Genomic DNA, 27,204 nt, shown 5'->3' on the forward strand with positions numbered 1-27,204 from the left:
CAGGGTGCAAGGGCAAGCACTGGTGGATTCGGGGGCTTCTCTAGACTTTGTAGATGCAGATTTTGCGAAGCAACACAACCTTGGGACACAGCAACAAGACTCCCCAATCGAGGTACAGACGATAGATGGTTGACCCTTAATAGGGGGGGAGGTGGTTCAAGCCACACAACTGTTAGGGGTGGAGGTGGTGGGACACAAGGAGACAATGAGGTTCCATATCACTAAGTTAGTGACACACCCCATAGTCCTAGGAATGATGTGGCTCACAAAACACAATCCTGTCGTGGCCTGGCGCCAACGCTCCTTAACGTTCGCGTCAGCCTTTTGCCAAGCGAACTGCTTGAGGCGTGAAGTACCTAGAGAGGTGGGAGCGAAGGGGGCGGAGGTAGGAGGGAAACTCACGGGAGAAGAGAGTTCCATACCCTTGCAGTATAAGGCCTTCAGAGACGTGTTCTGTGAGAGGGAGGCAGACCAGTTACCCCCACACCGCCCTTATGACTGCAAAATAGACTTGGTGCCAGGGGCCCAGATACCCACCAGTCGCCTCTATTCCATGTCAGAGATGGAGTTAGCCAAGCTGAGGGAGTTCTTGCAGAAGAATTTGGCAAGGGGTTTTATCCGACCAACAAAGGCACCAGGGGGAGCCCCAGTTTTCTTCATAAGCAAGAGGGACACCCTGGAATAAAGGCTCGTTGTGGACTATAGGAGAACCAACAAGCTCATGATTCCCAGCCGATACCCCTTGCCACGTATTGGGGATCTGCTGGAGAAGTTGAGATCAGCGAAAATTTTCACCAAGTTGGACCTGAGGGGGGCCTACAACCTGATACGGGTAAGGGAAGGCGACGATTGGAAGACGGCCTTTAATACAAGATATGGGACCTTTGAGTACTTAGTGATGACGTTTGGGTTGCAATCGGGCACAGCCTCCTCCTCCTCCTCCTCCTCCTCCTCCTCCTCCTCCTCCTCCTGCTCCTGCTGCTCCTGCTGCTCCTGCTGCTGCTGCTGCTGCTGCTGCTGCTGTATGGAAGTGAGAGCTGGACCATAAAGAAGGCTGATCGCCGAAGAATTGATGCTTTTGAGGAGACTCTTGAGAGTCCCATGGACTGCAAGAAGATCAAACGTATCCATTCTTAAGGAAATCAGCCCTGAGTGCTCACTGGAAGGACAGATCCTGAAGCTGAGGTTCCAATACTTTGGCCACCTCATGAGACGAGAAGACTCCCTGGAAAAGACCCTGATGTTGGGAAAGATGGAAGGCACAAGGAGAAGGGGACGACAGAGGACGAGATGGTTGGACAGTGTTGTCAAAGCTACCAGAATGAGTTTGACCAAACTGCGGGAGGCAGTGGAAGACAAGAGTGCCTGGCATGCTCTGGTCCATGGGGGTTACGAAAAGTCGGACACGACTAAACGACTAAATAACAACAACAACAACATCCCGCACCTCCAGCACTCCCATGTCCCCAGGGCTGTTTGCAATTGAAATGAAACTTAATAAAACTCTGGAACCGAAATGCTAAGAAGATCCAGCAGATTTTTAAAAAGCACAGCAGTGACATCACTACCCCAATCTGCTTAACAGGTAAAAAAAAAAAAACTAAAATTAAAACAACCTGGGAAAATGGAAAGGGACATAGCTGGTGCTGAAATGACATCAAATCAGGTGCCACCTGGGGGGAAGTGTGTTTATATATATATATGGGACTCGGGTGCCGCTGTAGGTAAAACCTCAGTGCCTAGGATTTGCTGATCGTAAGATCGGCGGTTCGAATCCCCGCGGCGGGGTGAGCTCCCATCATTCGGTCCCAGCTCCTGCCCACCTAGCAGTTTGAAAGCACCCTTAAGTGCTAGTAGATAAATAAGTACCGCTTTATAGCGGGAAGGTAAACGGCATTTCCGTGTGCGGTGCTGGTGCAGCTTCATCACGCTGGCCACGTGACCCGGAAGTGTCTTCGGACAGTGCTGGCTCCCGGCCTCTTAAGCGAGATGAGCGTGCAACCCTAGAGTCGGACACAACTGGCCCGTACGGGCAGGGGTACCTTTACCTTTACTATATATATATATATATATATGTTTGTGTGTGTGTGTGTGTATGTATGTCTATATATGTGTGTGTGTGTGTATGTCTATATGTGTGTGTGTGTGTGTGTGTGTGTGTGTGTGTGTGTATGTACACACACACACACACGGGAATACCTGAAAAGGTCTCTCACTGCCCTTAGAGCCAGTGTGGTGTAGTGGTTAAGAGCGGTAGTCTCGTAATCTGGGGAACCGGGTTCGCGTCTCCGCTCCTCCACATGCAGCTGCTGGGTGACCTTGGGCCAGTCACACTTCTTTGAAGTCTCTCAGCCCCACTCACCTCACAGAGTGTTTGTTGTGGGGGAGGAAGGGAAAGGAGAATGTTAGCTGCTTTGAGACTCCTTAAAGGGAGTGAAAGGCAGGATATCAAATCCAAACTCTACTTCTTCTTCTTATTGCCACTCACTTAGCCTTTGAAGGGCAGGTCACCCTCAGAAAGGCTACAGAAGTGAACCTCAGTCACAGTGGTGTGGAGGAAGACAGTCTAAGAGATAATCTGGGTTCCAAGCCATGCAGGAGCTTTAAAATGATCAGCATGGGCCACTTTGAACTGAACTCTGAAAGGAATCAGAAGCCAGGGCTTCTTAATGGCTGTGTCTCAATCAAGCAGCTGCTGGCAACAGGGAACGCACTTGGGGCAATTAAAACAGACCTGCCCTAAGCCATATGACACAACCAAGCAGTGGCGTAGCGTGGGGGGTGCAGGGGGGGCCGGCCGCATCGGGCGCAACATCTGGGGGTTAGGGTTAGGGGGCGCAAATCCACGGGTTAGGGGGCACAAATTACTTGCCTTGCCCCGGGTGCTGACAACCCACGCTACGCCACTTCAACCAAGTGCCTCTGAGCCTCTTCTGATGTCACATGCTCCATCTAGCTGCACAAAACAACCTCTGATACAAGTAAAGTCTAACACAGGGGAAAGCCCAAGGCATTCTGGTAAGGCTGGAACCACCAGACAAAACGAGAATCGCTTCCAAGACCACATCTGGGATTCACACATCAGCTTCACCTCCAACACAGAGATTCAACCTGGCTACATTTTTTTAAAGTATAGAGGACAAACTACATTTTAAAATGTAATATCAGAGGCATCTCGTCATGTAATTATTTTCCCTGGATCCGTTCTGTCTTTTAGGTAAGATACAGTAAAAATAAGAAACTGAATAAAAAATAACCAACCAGGACATTCGTGTAAACAATGGACACTGATCCTAATAGTGCTCTCATGCAACAAACAAGCACTTCTCATGAGGGAAAGTCACAAAATAATTTAAGATGCACAGTGGTATCACATGAAATTCCTGGTTCTGTCTGCTGTCCAGGCAAGATTCTCTCCTTCCTGTAGTATTGGAAGCAGCTCTGCAGGAACTCCATCAGCACTACAGGAGCTTACTTCCAACATCTTTCAATCCTAGTTCATCTTTTTCCTTGTCCTCAGCAAGAAACTAGTCCTCCCGGAGGACTCCCTAACCCTCAGCCCAATCTCACCCATGCCACCCCTAAGATGCTGCTCCAGGAAACACTGGGTGTGAGCCCTGTTTTCACATCAGGGCAAGTCACTCACCTTGCGGGTGTGCAGGTTCTGGCTGTCCGATTTGCAGAGAGCCTGAGATTCCTCACTGCCCCTGCACTTCTGCTTCTTGTGGGTCAGGCGGTCTGGCCCGTCATGCTGCCGCTTGGACTTGCAGGGGAAGCCCTCCTCCATTTCAATGTGGGCCACCCCCTTGAGCTTGGCTTTTGGAGGGCTTCTCGAGGCAGCCCCAGCATGCAGACAAGTGGCAGAGGTGATCAGCACCTCTGGCTCCACTTGTTCCTTCTTCACGCGGCTGAGATCAACCTGGTGCACACTGCGGAGAGGGACTTCTGCCGCCAGCTGATCCCGAGGTGCGTTGCTGCACTTCCGGTCCTTGCGCTTGCTCCCTGGGAGAGGTGTCTCAGAGGTCGTCCGCACACCTGGCTGGCTAGCTAAGGAAAGGCCGTGAGATAGGTAGGCAGCCAAGACCTGGTTTTTAGGCTTGGTGTCCCCGGGGCACTTGCGGCTACAGCCCTCTGGGGGAGCTTTGGGCTGCTGGGTGGCCTCTGCTGCTGAGTCAGCCTCAAGTCTGTCAGAGTCGTATTTTGGAATGAGACCCTCGGAACCCCTTGTGTCTGGGAGACTGGTCTGAAGAGCTGGTGAGATGCACAAAGGGCTGGCATTGTTCAGCAAGGCTGCCTTACAACCCTTGCCCTGAGAGGGAGATTCGGGGGCTTTCTGAACCACTGCGGAGGACTCTATCAGCTGCACACCAGGGAACATGGCCAGCTCACCTGCACCAACTGGCTTGCAGGGGGCAACTTGATTCGGGCACAGCTGCCCGGCTGCCGAGATGCCGATGGAAAGCAGAGGGCCCTGATGGTAAGGCGACCACCCCGAGGGCAGCAGCTGGGGGCTGGCAGGCTTCCTGTTGACTGAGCACCGAGGGTAAATGCTTCCCTGGCTGGGGCTCCAAATGGCAAGCTCCTTTGAGGGGTGCAACTGGGCCCCTGGGACACCCCAGGCACGAAGGAGCTGCCTTGCGGGGTCAGGTGGCCCCTCTCCACCACTCTTCTTCCCGGGAGGCAGCCTGCCACTGCGAGGCTCTTCCTGGTCAACAATGGAAATGAGCTCCTGCTTGGCGAGATGGCGGGAGTCCCTGCCAAGGCTGGTGCCAGAATCCTTCCCCAGCAGCACGGAAGCTGGGACTGGGTTGGCCACCCCAACGTAGGTGCCTGGGATGGTGCTGATGAGGGTGGTCGAGTTCTTCACCCAGGAGCCCTGCTCCCCATTGCGGAGGAACTCCGGGAAGAAGACAAAGGGCGACGTGGTGCCTGGGCCGCCAATGGCCTGAGCTACCCACTGAGGCTTGGAGAAGACTGTGGTGAGCAGTGCTTTGCCACTGGTGTGCACCGGGGTCAACACAGGCATCGGGGCCATCTTTCGCTGGCTTGGAGGAGGCAGCTTCTGGTGGTTTGACTTGGCGGAAAGGTCAAGGGGCATCTCGCTGCATTCTGGGGAGACCATCTCACGCTCCAGCTGTGGGGGGGGATTTCAGTGGGGAGATGGAGGCCAGGATGCCCAAGGGAAGCTGTTCTGGGCCTGCTGGGCCCCTGGCAAGCACGCTGGTGGCGACTGACAGCGGCACAGTGCTGGCACCTGCCATTGCCGAGGCAGGCGTGCTAGGCAAGAGGTCCGAGCCATCGACAGCAGAGGAGGGTCCAGTGACCGCAGGGGTGCTGCTCTCCCCTGACGGGGCAGGGCAGTTCAGCTGGCTTGTCTCCACAGGGGCCACTTTGGGATCTGCGGCCAAAGGCCTAGCCACGGAGAAGGCATATGGGTAAGAGCAGAGCTCAGAGGGGGAGAGAAGACTAGGCAGGCAGGGGTCTTGTGGGAAGGAGGGCATGACAGGCAGAGCAAGGGCAGAAGGGACCCCGAGCAGGCTCGGAAGAGGTGGGAGGTAAACCAGGGGCTGGCTGGGGGTGAGGACTGCTCCGGGTGGGAAGGAGAGGGCCATTTTTTGCATAGCAAGGGCCTGAGAAGTGGAGAAACAGATGCTTTTCAAGGTGAAGGTGGCTGGGGCAGAGGTCAAAGTGCTGCAGCTGTTGGTGGCCATGGTGGCGGCGGCCTTTGTGGCAGCTGTAAGGGTTGTGCCAGCAGCTGCGGTGCTCTTCTCCTTCCCTGGATGCTCGCTCTCCAGAGCCTTTGGGAAAGCAGGGGAGACCTCTGCCGCCTCCTTAGCAGACAGCCGTGCACCGTCCGGGCTGCCACTGCTCTCTGGCCTTGTGAGTCCACCCTCCCTAACTTTGCCTGGGTTGGCATCGCTGCCCTTCAAGGCCTTCTCAGCACAGTCTGGCTCGCAGGGCTGCTCCTTAAGTGTAGGTTCGAGTTCCTCTTCCATGGTGCCCTCTGCCTCAAACCCTTGGGCATTGCCGCCGCTACTTGAGACTGCCGTGTGCTCCACCTGCAGCAATGAGGGAAGGCAATTGCATTAATAACATTATTGTATAAGCACAATGCTGGTGTTTCATATGCAAATTATATCAGGAATCCTAAAACAGGTTAGAAATCAGTTTTATTGTCTCCACATTGCTAGGGAGCCAAGGCAGAGTGACTTGACTAAGGCTACCTAGAATCAACAAGGGTGATCCACACCTCCACCTGGTACGCCGCGTGAGACCCTACCTACCTTCAGATTGTCTCATCAAAGTAGTGTGTGCCCTGGTTATCTCCTGCTTGGACTACTGCAATGCGCTCTACATGGGGCTACCTTTGAAGGTGACTCAGAAACTACAACTAATCCAGAATGCAGCAGCTAGACTGGTGATTGGGAGTAGCTGCCGGGACCATATAACACCAATCCTAAAGGATCTTCACTGGCTCCCAGTGCGTTTCCCAGTACAATTCAAAGTATTGGTGTTGACTTTAAAGCCCTAAATGGCCTTGGTCCAATAAACCTGAAGGAGCGTCTCCTCCCTCATCCTGGACACTGAGGTCCTCCTCTGAGGGTCTTCTGGTGGTTCCCTCACTGAGAGAAGCAAAGTCACAGGGAACCAGGCAAAGGGCCTTCTCTGTATTTAATCATAGCTGATTTCACCGTTTCATCCTGTGTATTCCATTTCAGCAGCAAATTATACATTCTAGATAGATTCTTAGTATTGGGTTCTAGCAATTCTGTTTCTAACTTTGACCTCTCCTTCTGAAAACCAAGTTTCCTGTCTTGCTTAAATGTCTCATTTATCTGACGATAATGTAACCAATCTCGAACTTTATGCTTTAGCTTCTCAAAACTTTGAAGCTTCAACTTTTCACCATCTTGTTCTAAAATTTCACAATATTTAGGCCAGTTAGATTCCATGTTGAGTTTTTTCACTGCCTTGGCTTCCATTGGTGACAACCACCTGGGGGTTTTACTTTCCAATAGATCTTTGTATCTAATCCAAACATTATACAGTGCTTTCCTGACAATATGGTTTTTAAAGCTTTTGTACACCTTTACCTTGTCATACCACAAATATGCATGCCAACCAAAACTATTATCATATCCTTCCAGATCCAAAATGTCTGTATCCTCCAGAAGTAGCCATTGCTTCAACCAGCAAAATGCTGCTGATTCATAATAAAGTCTTAAGTCTGGCAGGGCGAAGCCCCCTCTGTCTTTCGCATCGGTTAAAATCTTAAATTTTATTCTGGGCTTTTTGCCCTGCCAGACAAATTTAGATATATCTTTCTGCCACTTCTTGAAACAGTCCATTTTGTCTAGGATCTGCAACGTCTGAAACAAAAACAACATTCTCGGCAATACATTCATCTTGATAACAGCAATTCGGCCTAACAAGGAAAGTTTCAGCCTAGACCATATATCTAGATCCTTCTTTACTTCTAACCAACATTTTTCATAGTTCTCTTTAAATAAATTCACATTTTTAGATGTTAAATTTACCCCCAGGTACTTGACCTTTTTTGCTATTTCCAACCCAGTTTCACTCTGAAACCTATCTTTTTCTTCCTTTGTTAATTTTTTTTCCAACACCTTTGTTTTTTGTTTGTTTAATTTAAATCCTGCTACCTGACCAAATATCTCAATTAGTTCTAAAACTCTTTTGGTGCTAGCTTCTGGCTGTTGCAAAGTTAGCACTAAGTCATCTGCAAATGCCCTTAATTTATATTGTTTAGCTCCGACCTGTATTCCTTTAACCAGCTGGTCCTTTCTAATCATATTTAACAAAACCTCCAGGACAGCTATGAAAAGTAGAGGGGATATAGGGCATCCCTGTCGTGTGCCTTTTTCTATTGGTATTTCGTCCATTACCACACTGTTCACAATTAGTTTAGCTCTTTGTTCAGAATATACTGCACCTATACCATTTTCAAACCCTTGACCTACCCCCATCCCCTGGAGATTCTTCTTCATAAAATTCCTAGAAATATTGTCAAAGGCTTTCTCCGCGTCCACAAAAATCAAAACTGCCTTTCTGTTAATGTCCACCTCCAACAACTCCAAAATATCTATAATGTTCCTCACATTGTCTGACATGTGTCTCCCTGGGAGAAAGCCTGTTTGATTTTTATGAATCTCCTCTACCAATACTTTCTTAAATCTCTTTGCTAAAATGTCTGCAAATATTTTGTAATCCACATTTAATAATGATATCGGGCGGTAGTTCTTCACTTGAGTTTTCCCTTCCTCTGTTTTTGGTACAAGTGAGATGAATGCTTCTTTCCACGATTCGGGAGCCTTTTTCCCCTCTATTATTTGGTTGCATACTTCCTTCAATGGTTGTATTTGTTATTCTAAAGCACCAATGCTACAGCAAGCAAAGGCTATAGCAGCCAAGACTGCTGCTTGTGGCTGGAAAGCCAAACAGGAAGTTTGTGACTGTTGCCATGGGAACAAAGGGGCAGTCCATTCTGTACTGAGCACCGGATGTTAGCTCAGTGGGTTTGTCATATGACCTGTGCTGGATGTACATGGGTGGAGTTTATTTCTAACTGCTGATGAGTGCAGACATGTTTTCTCTGTACTGAAGTAAAAGACAGGAATAAAAGATGTAAATAGATTTCTGTCTGCTTCTTTCCCCTCCCTGGGGACACCAAAGGGGAGAGAGGAGCAGTTGGTGTGTTTTCCTCACAGCCTGAGGAAAATCGCCGGAACCGACCTCGCGTATGTTTATTCCTGCCGGGAGTCGCCGGAGGGAGGTCTAAGGAATTCAGCCGGTGCCTGAACAGATAGGCACATACCTCTGAGACGGGCTTGCATTCCAACAGTGGTAGCAGACGCCGGTTGCTGTTTTCATCGACCTCTGCATCAAGAAGTGGCCTCCATGGAAGCCTGAGGTGAGAAGGCTGATTCTCTGCAGCCAGAAGCTGACCAGAAGAATCTGAAAGCCAAGCAACGGAGCCCAGGTATGAGATTTTCGGGCTTAAAGGAGTGAATGCAGATTGAGTTATTCTCTGCTTCACGGGGAGCAGCGTTTGGGTAAAACAGCTCCAGTCAAAAGAGAAACCGCATTCCAAACATTCCTGTGGTTAATCCTGTTCAAGGCAAGGAATGCTGTTGCTTAGCAACGAAGGCCATGCCTCAGAGAGGAGAAGTGAAAGTTAAAATGGAATGTTTTGACTACACAGTCTGAAGAGCTCTTGGAAAATTCCAACGCAGCTAGCGTTGAGAGCTGCCAGGTGCACAGAGTGTAAACAAGCCAGCTATTGGATTTTAGAGGCTTGTGTTTGAGAGTCAATGCAAGGACTCAAGATGGATGCAAAGAAGGGAGCTTTGCCTTCTCCGCCCCTTTTGACCAGTGACAATTATGCATCTTGGTCTATTAAGATGAAGGCCCTGCTGCAGAATCAGAGACTGTTTGGGGTGATTGAAAACCCCATTCCAGCAGCACCAACGCGTGCTTGGGAGTCACAGAATGTGAAGGCCAGAACGGCTATAATTCTGTGCGTGTCAGATTCGCAGTTGATCCACATACAAGATTTAGACCACGCGAAAGATGTTTGGAACACGCTGAGAAGGACACATCAGAGAGATGCAGGTTCTTCAGCGTTGCTGTATTTTGAGAAGCTGACCAACCTGAGGCTTCCGCCTGATGGAGATGTTCAAGCGCACCTGACGGAAATGAAATTTCTGCGTCAACAGATGGTGGAACGTAACTTCCGTCTGCAGGAGGAAGTGTTTTGCTTCATGGTGATTAACAGTCTGAATCGGACTTACAAAACAGTTGCCAGTCAGCTGGGGTCTCTCCCAGCAGCTGATCTCACTTCGGAGAGGGTCTTTGCCGTCGTGTTGAATGAACATGACAGACTTGCCGCCCTGGAAGTGAAGGACAAGGGGAGACAAGAACGGAGTTCTGACACCCCCACTGCTGAAGCTACTGGAGAAAATGCTGTAGCTTTGAACATTATCCGATGCTACAATTGTGACCAGACTGGGCATCTTCAGCGCTACTGTAAGAAGCCACGTCGGAACAGAGGAGCCAAGGGAAGCTCCACAAAGTCTGAGGCGTCAGACAAAGGTCACACCATCCCAAAGGCAAAGACTGCAAAAGCTTTGATGTCGCTAAAAGCCACACCAGAGGTGGGAAACTTCTTTGTCCTAGACACGGGCGCGACGGTTCACATGACAGGACACAGAGGACTATTTTCTACGTTTAAGAAGCAAAACTTCGCTGTGCAACTAGCCAACGGTCGAAAGCTGGAAGCCACCGGAATTGGAACTGTGTATCTTAAAAGTCTGAACTTGACTATAAGCAATGTCTATTTGGTTCCAGAGTTGAAGTACAATCTGCTCAGCGTTTCGCAGATTGCCAAGAAGGGACTAAAACTGTCCTATGATGATGAGAACTGTGAGATCTACAAAGATGGAGAGCTGTATCTTTCTGCCAAAGAGAAAGATGGACTGTATTTGTTGACTTTTGATCAAAGTGATTACATGAAATGTAATTCTTGTGATTCTAACATGATCTCTTTTACAGGTGTAGCCAAGAAGAACACCAAGCAGGTGACCTCGAGGGTCAACAAGGCATTTCAGCGGGTGTATGCTGATGTGATTGGTCCTTTAGCGCCTTCTAGAGGCAATGCAAAGTATTACCTAATATGTGTTGATTCTTTCACAGGTTTTGCCTGGATTTATCTTTTGGAGAGACCGAAAGAAGCCTTAGAAAGGTTTAAAGAGTTTTGTGACAAAGTTAAAAATATGCATGATGCTGACATAGATTGTCTTTGCACAGATGAGAAGCCAATTTTCTTTTTACAGGATTTCCAGAGGTTCCTGAAGAAGAAAGGGATAAGACACAAAACTGCTAGTTCCGAACAAGCTTGGAACAAATGTGTCTGTAGTAGAGTGAACAAAGAATTGCAAAAGGGAATGCATGCGCAATTGCTAAGTTCACATTTGCCACATGAGTACTGGGCTGAGTCGCTAATGTCATTCTGTTACACGTGGTTGAGAAAGTTTTCAAAAGAGTTGGGATGTTCTCCTTTTGAGAAACTGTTCCACAGAAAACCTTCTGTTGCCCATTTCAAGGTTTTTGGGTCTCATGTGAGAACAGAAGCTCCAGGTGGGGTAAAGAATGCCAGAGGCATTTTTGTGGGTTATGAAAAGGGTCTCTACAGAGTAATTTTGTCTGAATCTGGTCAGGTGATTCTCACAAAATTTCTAGAGAGTGCTCCTGAACAGGAGAGAGTGATTGTTCACACATTTCCCACAGGTGATGATGATTCTGATGATGATGACGATGAGTTTGATTTTATTGAGTTCAGTAGTACTGATGATGACAGCGATAGCTCAGACAGCTCAGTTGTCACAGTCATTGAGAGGAAATCTCACGTAATGACTAGACCCTCAGAAGAGGAGGATGAACCACTGATTAAGCTTAGTACTGGTTCTCCAGAGAGTTCAGAGGCTGAACCAGAAATCAAAGAAGAGCAGCACCTCTTACGTATGTCTGAGAGAGCAACGAAGGGTGTACCACCCAAGAGGTATTCACAAGAGTTTGCTAACTTATGTGTTGCTGTTGTAAACGACCAAGGTCAGATAGAAGCTGTGTCTGAGTCAGAGACAAAGGCACAACAGAGAGTTGCTAACCAAGGTAAAGCAGATGCACTCATTCCTTGGAAGTCACACAACCAGAGAGGTACATTGGTAAAACCAGTGGCGGGTAGTTCCAAGGGTGGAACTGAAACAACAGGGGAGTGTTATAAGTATAACAACTGTTTGTTTTCTTCTCTGGATGACGCTTTGCTCGCAGCACGCATTGATACTTTAGGGGGAGTATGTTATTCTAAAGCACCAATGCTACAGCAAGCAAAGGCTATAGCAGCCAAGACTGCTGCTTGTGGCTGGAAAGCCAAACAGGAAGTTTGTGACTGTTGCCATGGGAACAAAGGGGCAGTCCATTCTGTACTGAGCACCGGATGTTAGCTCAGTGGGTTTGTCATATGACCTGTGCTGGATGTACATGGGTGGAGTTTATTTCTAACTGCTGATGAGTGCAGACATGTTTTCTCTGTACTGAAGTAAAAGACAGGAATAAAAGATGTAAATAGATTTCTGTCTGCTTCTTTCCCCTCCCTGGGGACACCAAAGGGGAGAGAGGAGCAGTTGGTGTGTTTTCCTCACAGCCTGAGGAAAATCGCCGGAACCGACCTCGCGTATGTTTATTCCTGCCGGGAGTCGCCGGAGGGAGGTCTAAGGAATTCAGCCGGTGCCTGAACAGATAGGCACATACCTCAAGACGGGCCAGAATTCCAACAGTATTAACCATTCCTTGAGTGCTTTGTAATATTTTGCAGTTAAGCCGTCTGGTCCTGGTGATTTCCCCAATTGCATATTCTGAATGGCACCCTCTATTTCTTGTTCTGTAATTTTCTCATTTAAAATCCTTTTGTTTTTTTCTGAAATCTTTGGTAGTCCGTATTTTTTAAGAAATTCCTCTGTCTCTTGTTCATTTATAGGCCCTTGTGCGTACAATTTCTTGAAGAAACTTTGAAAACAATTACTTATCTCATTTGGTTTGGTAATAAGTTTCCCATCTATTTCCAAGGATGTCACAGTATTCAACTTTTGTCTCTTTTTCAATTGCCATGACAGCAATTTCCCACATTTATCTGCCGATTCGAATGTCTTTTGCCTCATTTGCTTTATCTTCCATTCTATTTCTTGGTTCATCAGTTCCATATATTGCGTCTGATAATATTTTATTTCTCTTAAAATCTCATGAGACTTTGGTTTAGATCTCAATTTCTTCTCTCCTTCTTTTATTTGTTTCAATATCTTTTCCTTCCTCTCATTTTGTTTTTTCCTCTTTATAGAATTCTGCTGAATTAGGAAACCGCGCATCACGGCCTTACTTGCGTCCCATACCATTCTTTTTTCCACCTCCGTTCTCATATTTATCTCAAAATAATCCTTCACTATTTTTTGGGCCTTTTGGTAGATTTCTTCCTCTCTAAATAGGGTGTCATTCATTCTCCATCTAAAGGTTCCAGCTGTTGTTAATTTCATTTCCATCTTTACTGCATTATGGTCGGAGCAGGTTTTTGGGCAGATTTCTGTTTTTTTCACTCTTGGTGCCAGATTGCTAGAAATCCAGATTTGATCGATTCTGGTCCAGGTCATTTTTGCTTCAGAGAAGAAGGTTCCCTCTCTTTCCAGCTATGATTAAATGGGCACAGGATATTGGTCATGATATTATGTTTGCGGACTGGGAACAGTTATGGACCACCGGTATTAAATTTACGGCATGCAGTGCCTTGAAAGAGAACATAATGAAAATGATCTATAGGTGGTACATGACCCCAGTCAAGCTTGCAAAGATCTACCATTTGCCCAATAACAAATGTTGGAAGTGTAATGAGACTGAAGGCACCTTTTACCATCTTTGGTGGACCTGCCCAAAGATTAAGGCCTACTGGGAAATGATCTATAATGAAATTAAGAAAATCCTTAAGTGGACATTTGTAAAGAAACCGGAGGCTTTTCTCTTGGGCATGGTCGGCCAATTGGTACCAAAGAAAGATAGGACATTCTTTATGTACGCAACTACAGCAGCAAGAATCCTGTTGGCAAAGTATTGGAAGATGCAAGAACTACCTACTCTGGAAGAATGGCAGACGAAGGTGACTGAATATATGGGACTGGCAGAGATGACCGGCAGAATCCGTGACCAGAGGAAAGAGACAGTGGAGGAGGATTGGAGAAAATTTAAAATATATCTTAAAAATTATTGTAAAATCGTGGTTTGATAAAATGTTAAGGGGAAAGAAACAAAGAATTACAGCTGTAAATGTTAATCTTAAGTAAATCTAAAAGAGACTTGATTAAAAAATTGACTGAAGGGTTGCTAAAAAAGAAAATGGTAAAATAAGGATGCGGTGAAAGGGAGGTATGGGGAAGTCAAATTCTGTTGTATGTTTTTGATATATGTGTTTTGTTTTGTATTGTCTTTGGTATGTTAAGAAAACTAATAAAAATTATTATAAAAAAGGGCCTTCTCTGTAGTTGGGGCCGCCCTGTGGAATGACCTCTCATCAGATGTAAACCGAAAGTAACTTCACACACAAAGAACATTCCCCGTATGTGAACAAAACACACCTCCCAGTGGGCAGGACGACACATTGAACTATTAACCCTGTAAGCTTTGATTCTCCTCACACTCCCTCTCATTCTGTACACTGGGGGAACTGTAAGTACAACCACTTACCCCAAACACAACCCTTCACAGAACTCCCCATGACGCTGGAAGCTCAAAGGTTTAGTAAACCCATCTGCCAGATTCTCCTGACTTGCACAGTACCTCAGCTTCACCAAGCCTGTCTGGACACTCTGACACACATTTTGGAAATGTTTGGTTCTGGACTTAAACTGTCCAGACTCTGCCAACTTCAAACAGCATTGATTGTTCTCCCAAACAGTGATGGGCAGGCAACAATCCCCACAGATCTCTTAGACCAAACACTGGTAAAATTCTAGTTCCCTACAGAGTTCTGATGGCACACTGAACTCAGCTTCAGTAGAGGAAACTGCAATAAGACTTTGCTTTTAGGACTTCCACCCAACTAGAGATTCCCCAAACTTCACTACCATCCCAGACACCGATTTCCTGTCTCCAAGATTTGCCCAATCGCTGTCAGTCTAGCACGTGAGCTGTGCTTCACTCTCAGCTGACAGTTTGAGACAGAAATCTTTGGTATTTTGCAGGTAACGCAGCACCCACTTGATACCATTCCAGGCACTCACACTTGGCTTTGTAGCCTCCCTGCTGAGCAGATTGGTAGCAAATGCTACGTCTGGTCTGCTCCACTGGGAGAGATAAAGCAAACTACCCAGAGCTGACTGAAAGATCTCAGCGTTTTCAAACTCAGCACATTCCCCAAGCGGACTGTCTTTCACGTAGCTTGTCTCCATGGGTGTTCTGACCCCTGCACATTCATACATCCTGAACTTCTCAAGCAACTTCTCAATCTTGCCTTTCTGACTGAACAAAAAGCTTCCATCCTCAGACCTATCTATCTGGACACCTAGGTAAACCTTCACTGGATCAAGGTTTTTTATCTTAAACCTTGCACCTGTTTCCCTGTTTGTGCCACATGGACGATGTCATCCAGAAACACCAAGACCAGCTCCTATGTCTCTCCTGACCCTTTCAGGTACAGGCAGCTGTCTGCCAGACTTCTCTGGCAACCCATGCTCTGCAGAGCATCATTCAGACACATGTTCCAATTACTGGCCGATGGTCTCAAGCCATAAATGGACTTGTGTAACTTCCACACTACATCTGGCTCATTGCCCTCAAACCCTGGAGGAGGTAGCATGTACAGATCCTCCTTCAGGTCTGAGTTCAAATAAGCAACATCCATATCAAAGTGATCCACATGATGACCTCTTTGTGCAGCTACTGTTAAAAGCATGCACAGTTTCACTCCGGGAAGTAGGAGCATACACTTCAGTGTAATGCAGCCCCTTCTGCTGAGTGAACCCTCTGGCCACTAGGCTATCCTTGTACTGTGGTTCTCCAGTCACTGTGGGTTTAATCCTGTAAACCCAGCGACAGCTCATGGCCTGCTTGCCTGCTGGCAGCTTCGTGGTGGAGAACACACCTAAAGACCTCATTGAGTTCAACTCCTTTCCCATTGCCTCTTGCCATTTCCTGGCTTCTGCTTCAGGCAACTGTTGAACTTCCTCAAAACTCTCTGGTTCGCACTGCACCAAACCAACCCACACACTAATGACCTCAAACCTCTCGGGTTTAGTAGTGTGTGTGGAACGCCTTAGCACTACTTCAGGTGCCTCCTCTGATCCACTGGGGCCAGCTAGTGTAGTGCGTCCTTGTCATCAGAAGACTCCACCTCAGACTTACCGCGTCTTCTGAACTTCTGCACTGGACTGGTGGGAGATGAAGGTGCACTCTGAGGTTCTTTTTTAATAGCCTGTGGAGATGCCCTTCCCTGTTCCTGCTCCTGGTCAGGGACCAGATCCTCAGTAGCAGGTTCAGTATCTACCTCTCCCTCCTCAGCAGAGTCAAACAGACTCTCTGAGAGAATGTCAGGATTCCCATGGATGCGTGTCCACCCACTCTGCTCACAGAACTCAGCACTTCTGCTGACTAGAACCCTTGACTGATTGCCTTCTGGATAGGCAAATCTCCACCCCTTAGTCCCTGGTTCATACCCACAAAAGATCATTTTCCAAGACCTTGGGCCACCCTTCCTGCATTGGGCCTTTGGCACAAGAACCCAAGCCTTGCACCCAAACAAATGGAAAAAATGCACCTTGGGCTTCTTACTGTGCAGCAGGAAATAGGGCATGTTCCCTACAACAGAACTGTATGAGCGGTTCAGCGTGAAGCTTGCAGCTTTCCACGCTTCCCCCCAAAAGCGCTGTGGCAACCCTGCGTCAAACAGCATGGCTTCTGCCACTTCCTGCAGTGTTCCGTTCCGACGTTCTGCAACCCCATTCTCCTGTGGAGAATTTGCGACTGTCAATCTGTGGCATATCCCTTTCTGGCGAGAGAAAGCCTGCAAAGCAGACCCAGTGAATTCCCCACCGCAATCTGATTGAAAACTACACACCCTCAGGGGGAATTGTAGTACCACTGCAGTGATCCACTCTTTTAACCATGTTGGCAGTTTCACTCTTGTCCTTAAGACAACCAACCATTTCGGGGGAAATCATCAATCAGAGTGAGAGCAAACCTAGCTCCGCCCAGACTTGCAACTGGCATAGGGCACATAAATCTGCATGGACCAGCTCAAAAGGTTTTGTGGTTACCCTGTCAGAGGTAGGAATAAGTGCACATTTTAACCTTAGCTTTCTTGCAAGCTCTTCAACCCAGAAACTTATTACATGCATTTATTTTGCATCCCTCAGTGCATTCTGGCAGCTTCTTGACATACCCCCAATTGCTGTGCGACATTCTCCTGTGCCACAAATGCTGACACATATCGTGAGTGGGAACGTTAGCACACTGGGCTTGTGCTGTCTCAGTGTCACCCTCACGTGCTTGAGGTGTTTCCAGAACAAAGAACCTTGTTCTGACATTCAACACTAACCAGGTGCTTCCCACCCCTGGAAATAGAACAGACATAATTTTCAAATCTAACCTTATAGCAATCTGTAACAAGAGAAGAAACAGACAGCAGACAACATTGCATTCCTGGCACAACATAGGCTTCCAGTTCCGCCTGTAAAAAAGGAACAAAGGTATTTCCAACAGTCATTAGCTGACTCTGCGACCCATCTGCAAGTGTGACTGCTTTTCCAGTCGAAACAGCTCTGCAGTTCCACATTCGGCCACCAGAGAGCAGCAGATGATGACTGGCACCACTGTCGATGACCCAGCGCAGCATGCTGACCTCACTGGAGCTGTCTATCACCATCGCCATAGATGCAGCAAGATGATGCGAAGTGCTGTCTCTCTCACTTCCGCTGTCACTTCCTCTCCTCGCGTTACCACGCTGGGCTCCCCCTCTTATCTGGTTGCCATGAGAAACAGCCTTGGAGGCATCCTGTGCAGATTCCTTTGCTCTCCTTGGACACTCTCGATGCAGGTGTCGATCAGAGCCGCAAACAAAGCAATGACACGTTGAAAAAGCTTTGGCTGTGTTTTCTGTCTTTACTGCTCCCTCACTCCTGGCGGCAGCTCTCCTTGAGGCTGTCCTGCTTCTGGGGATGTGGCCTTTGGCTCCCGCTGTGGTTCCATGATGAACCCTCTCCAGTTCCTGCCAAACAGCCTGGGCATTTCCAAGACCCTCAACAACTGGCAACTGTGAGCCATCCAGACTGAGCACTATAGATCCCAGGGCTCTCTGGTCCCTCCTCTGTGAGGCATTTGCCGCTGCAACTGCTGCTGCTCCAGCTCCGTCTCCAGCCTGAAGCGGAGCTGCCTCCCAGAGACCTTTGGCTGTAAGCCAGGCTTTCCGGGACCATTCCTCCCAGTTATGTCCATTGAGTCTCTCAAAAGGGACTGTGTAGGACTCTTGGCCTTCCGCCATCTTCTCCCCCAGGGCTTAGCGTACTCATGTTCCAGTAGCTCCTGGCACCCAATTCTGAAGACGAGGCCTTCACCAGTGAGCTCCATGGCCTCAAGCCTTAGGCAGGATCTCCAGCTGGACCTCCTGCTCCCCCACACACAGGCACGACGTGGCTGAATCCATAACCTGTTGTTATGCAGGCAACTGCCACAACCTGTGATGATTTCTGGATGTCCTGTACGCTTCCTTGTGCTTCTGGACTTTCCCCAGCTTCGAGCAGAGTATCGCAAACAGTGGAGTGTGCTTGTGCGGGTGCAAAAATGACAGTCCGTACGCAGGCTTCTTTCTAATCTAAAGAAGCTTTAATGTACATGTAATGGTTGTAAGGGGTTACTTGTGCGTAAGTTGCCTGCTAGTTGTGTTCGACTGCCTGGTTCACCATGCCTTGGCTGCCAGCCCACACTCCGTGGCCGGTCAGTCGCTTGCAGAATCTGTCAGTGGGCGTTTCTTGAACCTTTTCCAGCATAAGAGCTGTTTGACGCCAAGTCTCCTCCTACTTTCCCTGCGCGGAACTCGTCTGCGCAAGTAAGGGGAAGGCAGGGGTGTGCCAGCGCTCTCTCCACTAGTCTCTGATGCAGGGTCTTGGAGACCAGTCTCCAATTCCTCCATCTCCCTCCCTTCTCTACTGGTGTTGTGCTGAATTCCTTCCCCCCTGCTGGTCCCCTCTCCGGCATCACTCTGGAGCCCTGCCTCCGCCTCTCGCTCTGATGTCAGTTCCCTGACAGTACAGCATAGCAAATAAATCATCCAGGAGAAAGAGCAGGCATCCTCCCTTTTGTCAGTGAAAACCGAAAGTAACTTCACACACAAAGAACATTCCCCATATGTGAACAAAACACACCTCCCAGTGGGCAGGACGACACATAGAGCTATTAACCCTGTAAGCTCTGATTCTCCTCACAATATCTGATCACTTGGGGATAGAATACCTCAGCACGCAGAGGTTCCATTTAGCTATCCTGGCTTAAGAAACAGGAATATCCTTTTGTACCAGATTCAGATGACTGGCCCATCTAGCCCAATACTGTCTTCTTTTACTGGCAGCAGCTTCCCAGGGTCTCAGGCCTTCCTAGAACCTGCAACCTGATCCTCTGGAGTTGATGTGGAATGAACCTGGGTCTATACACATGCAAAGCAGTTGCTCTACCTCTTGGTCAGGGGGTAAACAGCCATTAACAAATCTCTCCTTCTCCTCCATGAATGTGCATAACACCCTTTATATAAAAAAGTCACCCAAGTCCATAATAATAATAATAATAATAAATTTTATTTATATCCCGCCCTCCCCAGCCGAAGCTGGGCTCAGGGCGGCTAACAACAATCAAAATAATCCAACATTCTAAAAACATTCATTATAAAATTAATTAAAATCAAATTAAAATCAAATTGATGGCAACCATTAAGCAAAATTCTGTGCAGATTGCCAGAGGAGGGGGTCAGGCTGCGTCCTGACCAAAGGCCTGGTGGAACAGCTCTGTCTTGCAGGCCCTGCGGAAAGATGTCAGGTCCCGCAGGGCCCTAGTCTCTTGTGACAGAGCGTTCCACCAGATTGGAGCCGCGGCCGAGAAAGCCCTGGCTCTAGTTGAAGCCAGCCTAACCTCTCTGTGGCCTGGGAACTTCAGGATGTTTTTATTTGCAGACCGTAAATTTCTCTGTGGGACATACCAGGAGAGGCGGTCCCGTAGGTACGAGCGTCCTAGGCCGTATAGGGCTTTAAAGGTTAAAACCAGCACCTTAAACCTGATCCTGTACTCCACTGGGAGCCAGTGCAGCTGGTATAGTACCGGATGAATATGATCTCGCAGCAAAGACCCCATAAGGAGTCTCGCCACGGCATTCTGCGCCCGCTGGAGTTTCGGGGTCAGTCTCAAGGGCAGCCCCACGTAGAGCGAGTTACAATAATCCAGTCTGGAGGTGACCGTCGCGTGGATCACAGTGACTAGGTCAGGGCGAGAGAGATAAGGAGCCAACTGCTTAGCTTGGCGGAGATGAAAAAATGCCGCCTTTGTTATAGCTGTAATCTGGGCCTCCATAGAGAGGGAGGTATTGAAGATTACACCCAAACTCTTAATGGACGATGCTGGCACTAATTGCACCCCCGCAAGAGATGGGAGTTGCCCCCTCAATCCCATATCGCTCCGTCCCAGCCAGAGGACCTCTGTCTTCGAAGGATTTAACTTCAACCGGCTCCCACGTAACCATCCAGCCACAGCTTCCAGACATCTGGTCAGTGTGTCTGGGGCCGAGTCAGGATGGCCGTCCATCAACAGATAGAGTTGGGTGTCATCGGCATACTGATGGCAACCCAGCCCAAAACTCCGGACAAGCTGGGTGAGGGGGCACATAAAGATGTTAAAAAGCATCGGGGAGAGAATCGCACCCTGAGGCACTCCACACACCAAGGAGTGGTGCGATGACAATTACCCCCCAAGCGCCACCCTCTGTCCCCGACCAGAGAGAAAGGCGGCAAGGCGGTGGTCCAGGAGTTCGTGATCGACCATGTCGAAGGCTGCTGACAGGTCTAGAAGAATCAGCAGCCCCGACCCGCCTCGATCCAGCTGCCTGCGGAGATCATCTGTTAGGGCAACCAGAGCCGTCTTGGTCCCATGACCAGCGCGGAAGCCGGACTGGAATGGATCGAGAGCCGATGTCTCTTTTTTTTTTTTTAAAAAAAAGATCTTTAATAAAGTTTCAAAAATTATATAAAAACAAAACAATAAGACAAACAAAACACAAACAAAAACAAGTATAATTTCAATCCCTTATTTTCTTATAACTTACTTCCCCGACCTCCTCATACCTCCCCCTTTCTGTATTCCAGTTTCTAATTATTAATTCAGCAAATCCTCTCCCTTATTTTTCATTTGATTTTTAACCTTTCTTTTCTTTTTACTTAATCATTACAGCTGAAAACCACTTAATTTCTAAACCAACGTCATTCTAACATTCGTTAATTTTGCAATGTTTCCTAAGATAATCCTTAAATTTCTTCCAATCTTCTTCTGCCGTCTCTCTTCCCTGGTCTCAGATTCTGCCAGTCATTTCTGTCAGTCCCATATAGTCTATCACCTTCATCTGCCATTCTTCCAAGGTGGGTAGATCTTGTGTCTTCCAGTACTTTGCAATGAGTATTCTTGCTGCTGTTGTAGCATACATAAAGAATGTTCTATCCTCCTTTGGCACCAATTGGCCGACCATACCCAGGAGAAAGGCCTCTGGTTTCTTCAGGAAGGTATATTTAAATACCTTTTTCATTTCATTATATATCATTTCCCAGAAAGCCTTAATCTTTGGGCATGTCCACCAGAGGTGAAAGAATGTACCTACAGTCTCTTTACATTTCCAGCATTTATTATCAGGCAAGTGGTAAATTTTTGCAAGCTTGACTGGGGTCATGTACCCCCAAAAATCATTTTCATAATATTTTCTTTTAAGGCATTACATGCCGTAAATTTCATACCAGTGGTCCACAACTGTTCCCAGTCAGCAAACATGTTATGACCAATATCTTGTGCCCACTTGATCATAGCTGATTTAACCGTTTCGTCCTGCGTATTCCATTTCAACAGCAAGTTATACATTCTTGACAAATTTTTGATTTTGGGTTCTAACAATTCTGATTCCAATTTTGATTTTTCCACCTGGAAGCCAATCTTCCTGTCCAACTTATAAGCCTCCATTATTTGATAATAATGAAGCCAGTCTCGCACTTTATCTTTTAATTTCTCAAAACTCTGCAATTTCAATTTATCCCCTTCTTGTTCCAGAATTTCCCAATATTTCGGCCATTTGGACTCCATATTGAGTCTTTTCACAGCCTTTGCCTCCATTGGCGACAACCAAGCCGATGTTTCATCCAGAAACCTACCAAGCTGTTCAGCAACCGCTCTCTCAATCACCTTACCCAGGAATGGAAGATTCAAAACCGGGCAGTAATTGGATAGATCTAAGGGATCTAATGATGTTTTCTTTAAGAGCGGACACACCACTGCCTCCTTCAGTTCCCCTGGGAATATCCCGGTGCCAAGGGACAAATTGATGATATCACCCGGGGGGTCCGCACCTCGTCTGGACATGCTCTAATCAGCCAAGACGGGCACGGGTCAAGAGGACAGGTGGTGGGCTTTCCAGCTCGGAGGAGTCTGCCCACATCTATACCGACGCCAAAGATCAAATCCAGTGTGTGGCCTGCTTGATGTGTGGGGCCCGAAACAAACTGGGAGAGCCCTAGTGTCGCCATGGAAGACACCAGGTCCAGAGCCTGTGAGGAGGGAATGGCATCAGCATGATGTTGAAGTCCCCCAATACCAATAGGTTAGGGAACTCCAAGGCCCAGCCGGCCACCGCCTCCAGCAGGCCTGACAGGGTGGCTGCTGGTGCGCTATGTGGCCAGTACACCAGCCAGACAGCCAAGCTCACCTCGGAGCCCCACACTAGGCCAACACATTCAATGCCGGGGATCGATGGCGATGGTAGAGCCCTGAAAGAACAATCTTCTCGGATTAATAATGCCACCCCTCCCCCCCGGCCCACAGTCCGCGACTGGTGGAGGACGGAGAAACCCGGGGGCGCCATCTCTCGTAAGGTAACAGTATCCCCTTCGCGCACCCAGGTCTCCGTCACACAAGCCAGGTCGCAGGGTGGCGGTTTTGTTGCCTATAGACCTGGCATTGCACAACACCAGTGATGGAGGTGAGTAATCCTTGCTCACCCTACCTTCGTCCCTCGGGATGGGGCGCAAATTGGAAGGGGTACGAGCATATCCGTATCTCGATCCCCTTCGCCTATGACATCTGCCCCCACCGCCATACTGTGGCATCTGAATATAGACTGCATTTTTAATCAAGACTTATATTGGCTTATATCTTGATCAGGTTCCTAAATTAAATGGGCTTAGATTTTCAAAGGTTTCATGCCAGGCAGAAAAAACCTTGGCAAGAGGTTTTCTCCTAAGACAAGAGGGCCCCATTGATTTATGGTAGAAAAAACAATTCTCAAAGTCATAAAAAGGGAGAATTACATATGCTGCCCCAAGGCTGAAAAAACACTATTAAGAATGGGTAAATAGTAAAATAATACCAATGTGCCTCCCAGTAAAATGAGCCATATCTTCTTCCTAAGGTTGAAAGGCCAAGAGCAAATGGTTTTGAAAAACAACTGGCTGGAGAAGGGGGGGAGTGTAAACAGGGGAAGAGACTTTTTCTTCACTTTTTATTTTGAGGCTGTAAACTGTTCCTTCCTTTTACTTTGAGGAGATTTATCCTTCTAAAAAGCTATATATGATAATGTATGAAATATATTAGCTTAAATATATTGGCTTAAATGTAATTATGCAAAGGATTTAAGAAATGCTAGATTCATAGAGTCATATTGCAATAGGAGACCAGAGGGGCAAATGAGCCTAGCCCCCCCTTGCCAGACAGGAGACGCCATCGAACACTTCTGATATATAGTTGTCAGGCATTTGTTTAAAAGACCCTCAAATGAAGGAGATCTTTCAATGTTGATGTGAACTCAAGATCCTTGACATCTGTTGAACATAAAAATGTAAGATTAAACATTTGTTTTAGAAGGCAATAGGGCAAGAGGTGAGCTGGTAATTAAGATTCCATGTAAGATATATTATTACTTATATGTCAAATATATAGCTCTTTGTCTCCCTTATAAGGATAGAAGGAAATGGGTGTATCTTTTTGTGATTAGTTATAGCAATCAGCCAATAGGAAATCCAACCAGGCTGATTGAACAGAGGCAGCCCAGGAGGAGCAAAGGGGGCTGGATTAAGGGAATATAAGTGCTGGCCATAATGGCAGGAGGCAGGCCAGAGCTTGGTAACCATATACCACTGAGCCTCTCATTTATTTGTCTGACAAATAAATTATTATTTTAATTTCTCTGTTGCTGCGTTGAATATTTCATTCCAGCTAAGCGTTAACCACAAGCAGGGTGCTACATTTTATGGTGCCTGCGACTCGGATAAGTGGTCTGCTGGAACGCAGCCCCTTCGCCCTATTGGACAGGGTACAAGAGAGAGGATCTCTAAACTGCTTCCCAGCGCGCACTGGTAAATTTTTCCAGGGGGAACGCAGAAGTCTCGTCTGTCTGATACCCTGTCCACTGACGGCGACGGACCGGGGGGGACCAGAGAAATAAACAGGCAACCAGCTAAGGGTAAGTGCACTAAGGGGTTTTGGCCCTCCAATTAATTGGGAGGAAGAGAAGTCCTGATCAAACTTCTGCGTCTCAGTAAAGGGGAACTGAGTACGCTAGGTGGCTGGGTACATCAGATGGTGATCTGGTGTAGGGCAAAGGGAAGATTGGGAGGTAGAGTGTGGTTGAAGTATCTAGCGCATTGCATGTGTGAGAAAGTACAATGTGTAGCTGACCTAAGTGTGGAGTGAGTACTACTTCGTTTCCCAGTAAGGTGTGTGTGAGTGACTGAGTGGATACTTCACAGGGCCATACAATGGGAGTTGGGGGTTCAAAGGGGGAAATACACCTCTTGAATGTATGTTAAATAATTTTAAGAAAGCCTTCTCAGGGGCATATGGAGTCAAAATGACGCCAGAGCGCTTGAGAACGTTATGTGAATTAGGGTAGCCAAAACAAAGTACTGGATGGCCATCCCAGGGAACCTTTGATATAAATTTAGTAAGCAAACTTTGGTCTAACATCACCAAAGAAACTGGAGGGTGCCCAGAACAATTTTCATATATAGATTCCTGGCTGAGCACATTAAAAAAAAAAAAAAAATCCTCCATGGATAAGGGAATGCAAAGTCCAACGATGCAAATTATTGGCTGTAAAAGCCGAAGCTAGGAAAGGAATCTTGCCAAATAAACTCAAACCCATTTTTGAGGGACCAGAGGAAGAGGTGCTTCCACCTCCCCCCTATGCTCCACATCGAAGGGAGCCTAATTCAAACCCTCCACCAGTTGTAACCCCAAGGCAAGAAACTGGAATGAATAATGGGGGTGGAGTCACAGAGCTTGATTCCTTGATAGATTATGATAAATATCTTCAGGAGGCATTGGAGTCCTATAATGAAGCCCAAGCAGAAGTGGTTATTCCACCTGTGAGTCCCAGTAGAACTCCATCTACAGTCTCTTTTAGTGGAACAACTGATTGCCTACCCCAAACCCCTGTACATCCAAGTCCTAGAGAATTATTACAGAAGTTACAGGGAGACCTTAATCGGTCAGCAAGCAATACAGCCAGGCGTATAAAGCTGCTAAAAGAACGCCTTGGGACAAATACCATCCCCTATGATTTGAGGCCCCTAGAGCAAAGTGAAGAAAAAGGTCACGTAGTAGCCCCTCTTAGAAGAGTATTTGATGCACTTGAGGAGCCTGTGCTGGTTAATGGGCAACCTGGACCACGGCCACCTCGAACTTCGACCCTGCAATGTATTCCATTCACAACTACAGATCTGATGAATTGGAAAACACCCCATCTTTCGCAGAAAAACCTCAGGCTATGATGGACTTGGTGACCTCAATAGTAATAGTCCTATTTGGACAGATTGTCGCCAGCTCCTGAATACTCTTTTCACCACTGAAGAAAGGAGAGACATAATTGAAAAGGCACAGATATATTTGCGTGAGCAGGCCAGAGTGGGAAATATTTATAATATTGACCATCATCTCCAGGACAACTTTCCCTTGGAAGATCCTAATTGGGATCCAAACAATGCAATTCACCTGGCCAGGCTTACTACCTACCGCCAGACACTTGTGCAAGGCATCTGCAGGGCATGCCAGAAGCCCACTAATATGTCTAAAGCAGGGGTGTCAAACTCAAATTCATCGGGGGGCCGCATCAACAGTTTGGTCACCCTCAAAGGGTCGGTTGTATCTGTAGGACTATGTGTCCACTCTTTATTTGTATGGTGCATGTATGGGGACATATTTATACTACTGCTGGCATTATATCACTCCGTTTCTCCTCTCTTCTACAATGGGAATAACCATGGCCTACCTCCTAGGATTGTTGTGAGATCACATTAAGTGTGTGCAGTCGGGTACTGCTGCTGCAAGGCTGAAAACAAGAAACCAGCTCCCTAAAATACAAGCTGGCAATAGCCCATTATGTGGGTCAGAGGCGGCTCTGGTGCAAGTTCAGCTTTTCTGCGGAGCTCAGAGAGGCATTTGCCACCCTAACCCACCACGCTCCGTTGGCCCCAGTGTCTGTTGCGTGTGCCCCCGGGGGGGGGGGGATGATTGCCACGAGGCTTCCGGCAGGTGCTTCACCCAGGAGGGAGAGGGCCCAGCCTGCCTCCATCTCTTACGGCCCTGCACCCCAGGGACCAGGCCGGGCTGTGCCAAGCCTGCAAAGGAAAAGCACAGGCTGCTTTAATATCCCCATGTGCTTGCTGACCCATAACACTGTTTCGTGTTCGGTGCGCACCCACAAAAAGACTTAAGTTGTCACCTTTTGAGCTCCTGTATGGGAGGCCGCCCTCCTTTGTTCAGGATATTCCAACTGACCTCAAACAAATAGGAGACCATGTGACACAGGGACAAGTGCAATCTCTCCCGTGTTTTTGTCTCTCTCCCGTGTTTGTTTGTTTGTTTATCTTAACAGGTGGGCCCTCAAGCACACGCCGTGCAGCATTGCCAAGCCGATTCATCAGCTCCAGACTGGCATAGCATATGGGTGAAAGAGTGGAAACGTGATCCACTTGCACCTAAGTGGCGTGGACCTTACACCGTCCTGCTCTCTATTCTAACAGCGGTGAAGGTAGCTGAGGTGACCCCCTGGATTCATCACTCTCGTTTAAAGAAGTCTGAAGGCAGTTGGACATGCAAAGGTGACCCCTCTAATCCTTTAAAACTGACTCTCTCCAAAAACCCCTGTATCTAGCCCTACCGGGAGCGGGTTAGGTCACGGGCAACATTTGACGACCGGCCTGCTGCAGCCACAACCTGGAAGCTGGCTGACCTGCGCACGCCTGAAGCTTGAGGAGCGTCTAAACCAGCAATTGTGAACGGGAAGATTCTCTTATACAATTGATTGACTGCCCCCTTGTGGAACAATTATAAGTGATATTACACATTGGGGATCCTTGGGATATA

At 47.7% G+C, this 27,204-nt stretch overlaps 2 protein-coding genes across 2 annotated transcripts in view; both read right to left on the reverse strand.

The window, feature by feature from the left end:
- Positions 1 to 27,204, reverse strand: part of LOC309361218 (uncharacterized protein) — a gene marked incomplete at its 3' end in the record, with an annotated part of 424,120 nt that overhangs the window by 225,758 nt on the left and 171,158 nt on the right. The window lies entirely within an intron of this gene.
- LOC309361165 (BCL-6 corepressor-like protein 1) overlaps positions 1 to 27,204 on the reverse strand; it is a 126,364-nt gene that overhangs the window by 92,326 nt on the left and 6,834 nt on the right. Inside the window, 2 exon segments of the mRNA XM_081896134.1 lie at positions 3,647 to 5,143; positions 5,145 to 6,059. Of these exon segments, the coding sequence (XP_081752260.1) occupies positions 3,647 to 5,143; positions 5,145 to 6,059 (2,412 nt within the window).

This window comes from Podarcis melisellensis, assembly GCF_964234715.1.
Source record: "Podarcis melisellensis genome assembly, chromosome: W".
Taxonomy (NCBI): domain Eukaryota; kingdom Metazoa; phylum Chordata; class Lepidosauria; order Squamata; family Lacertidae; genus Podarcis; species Podarcis melisellensis.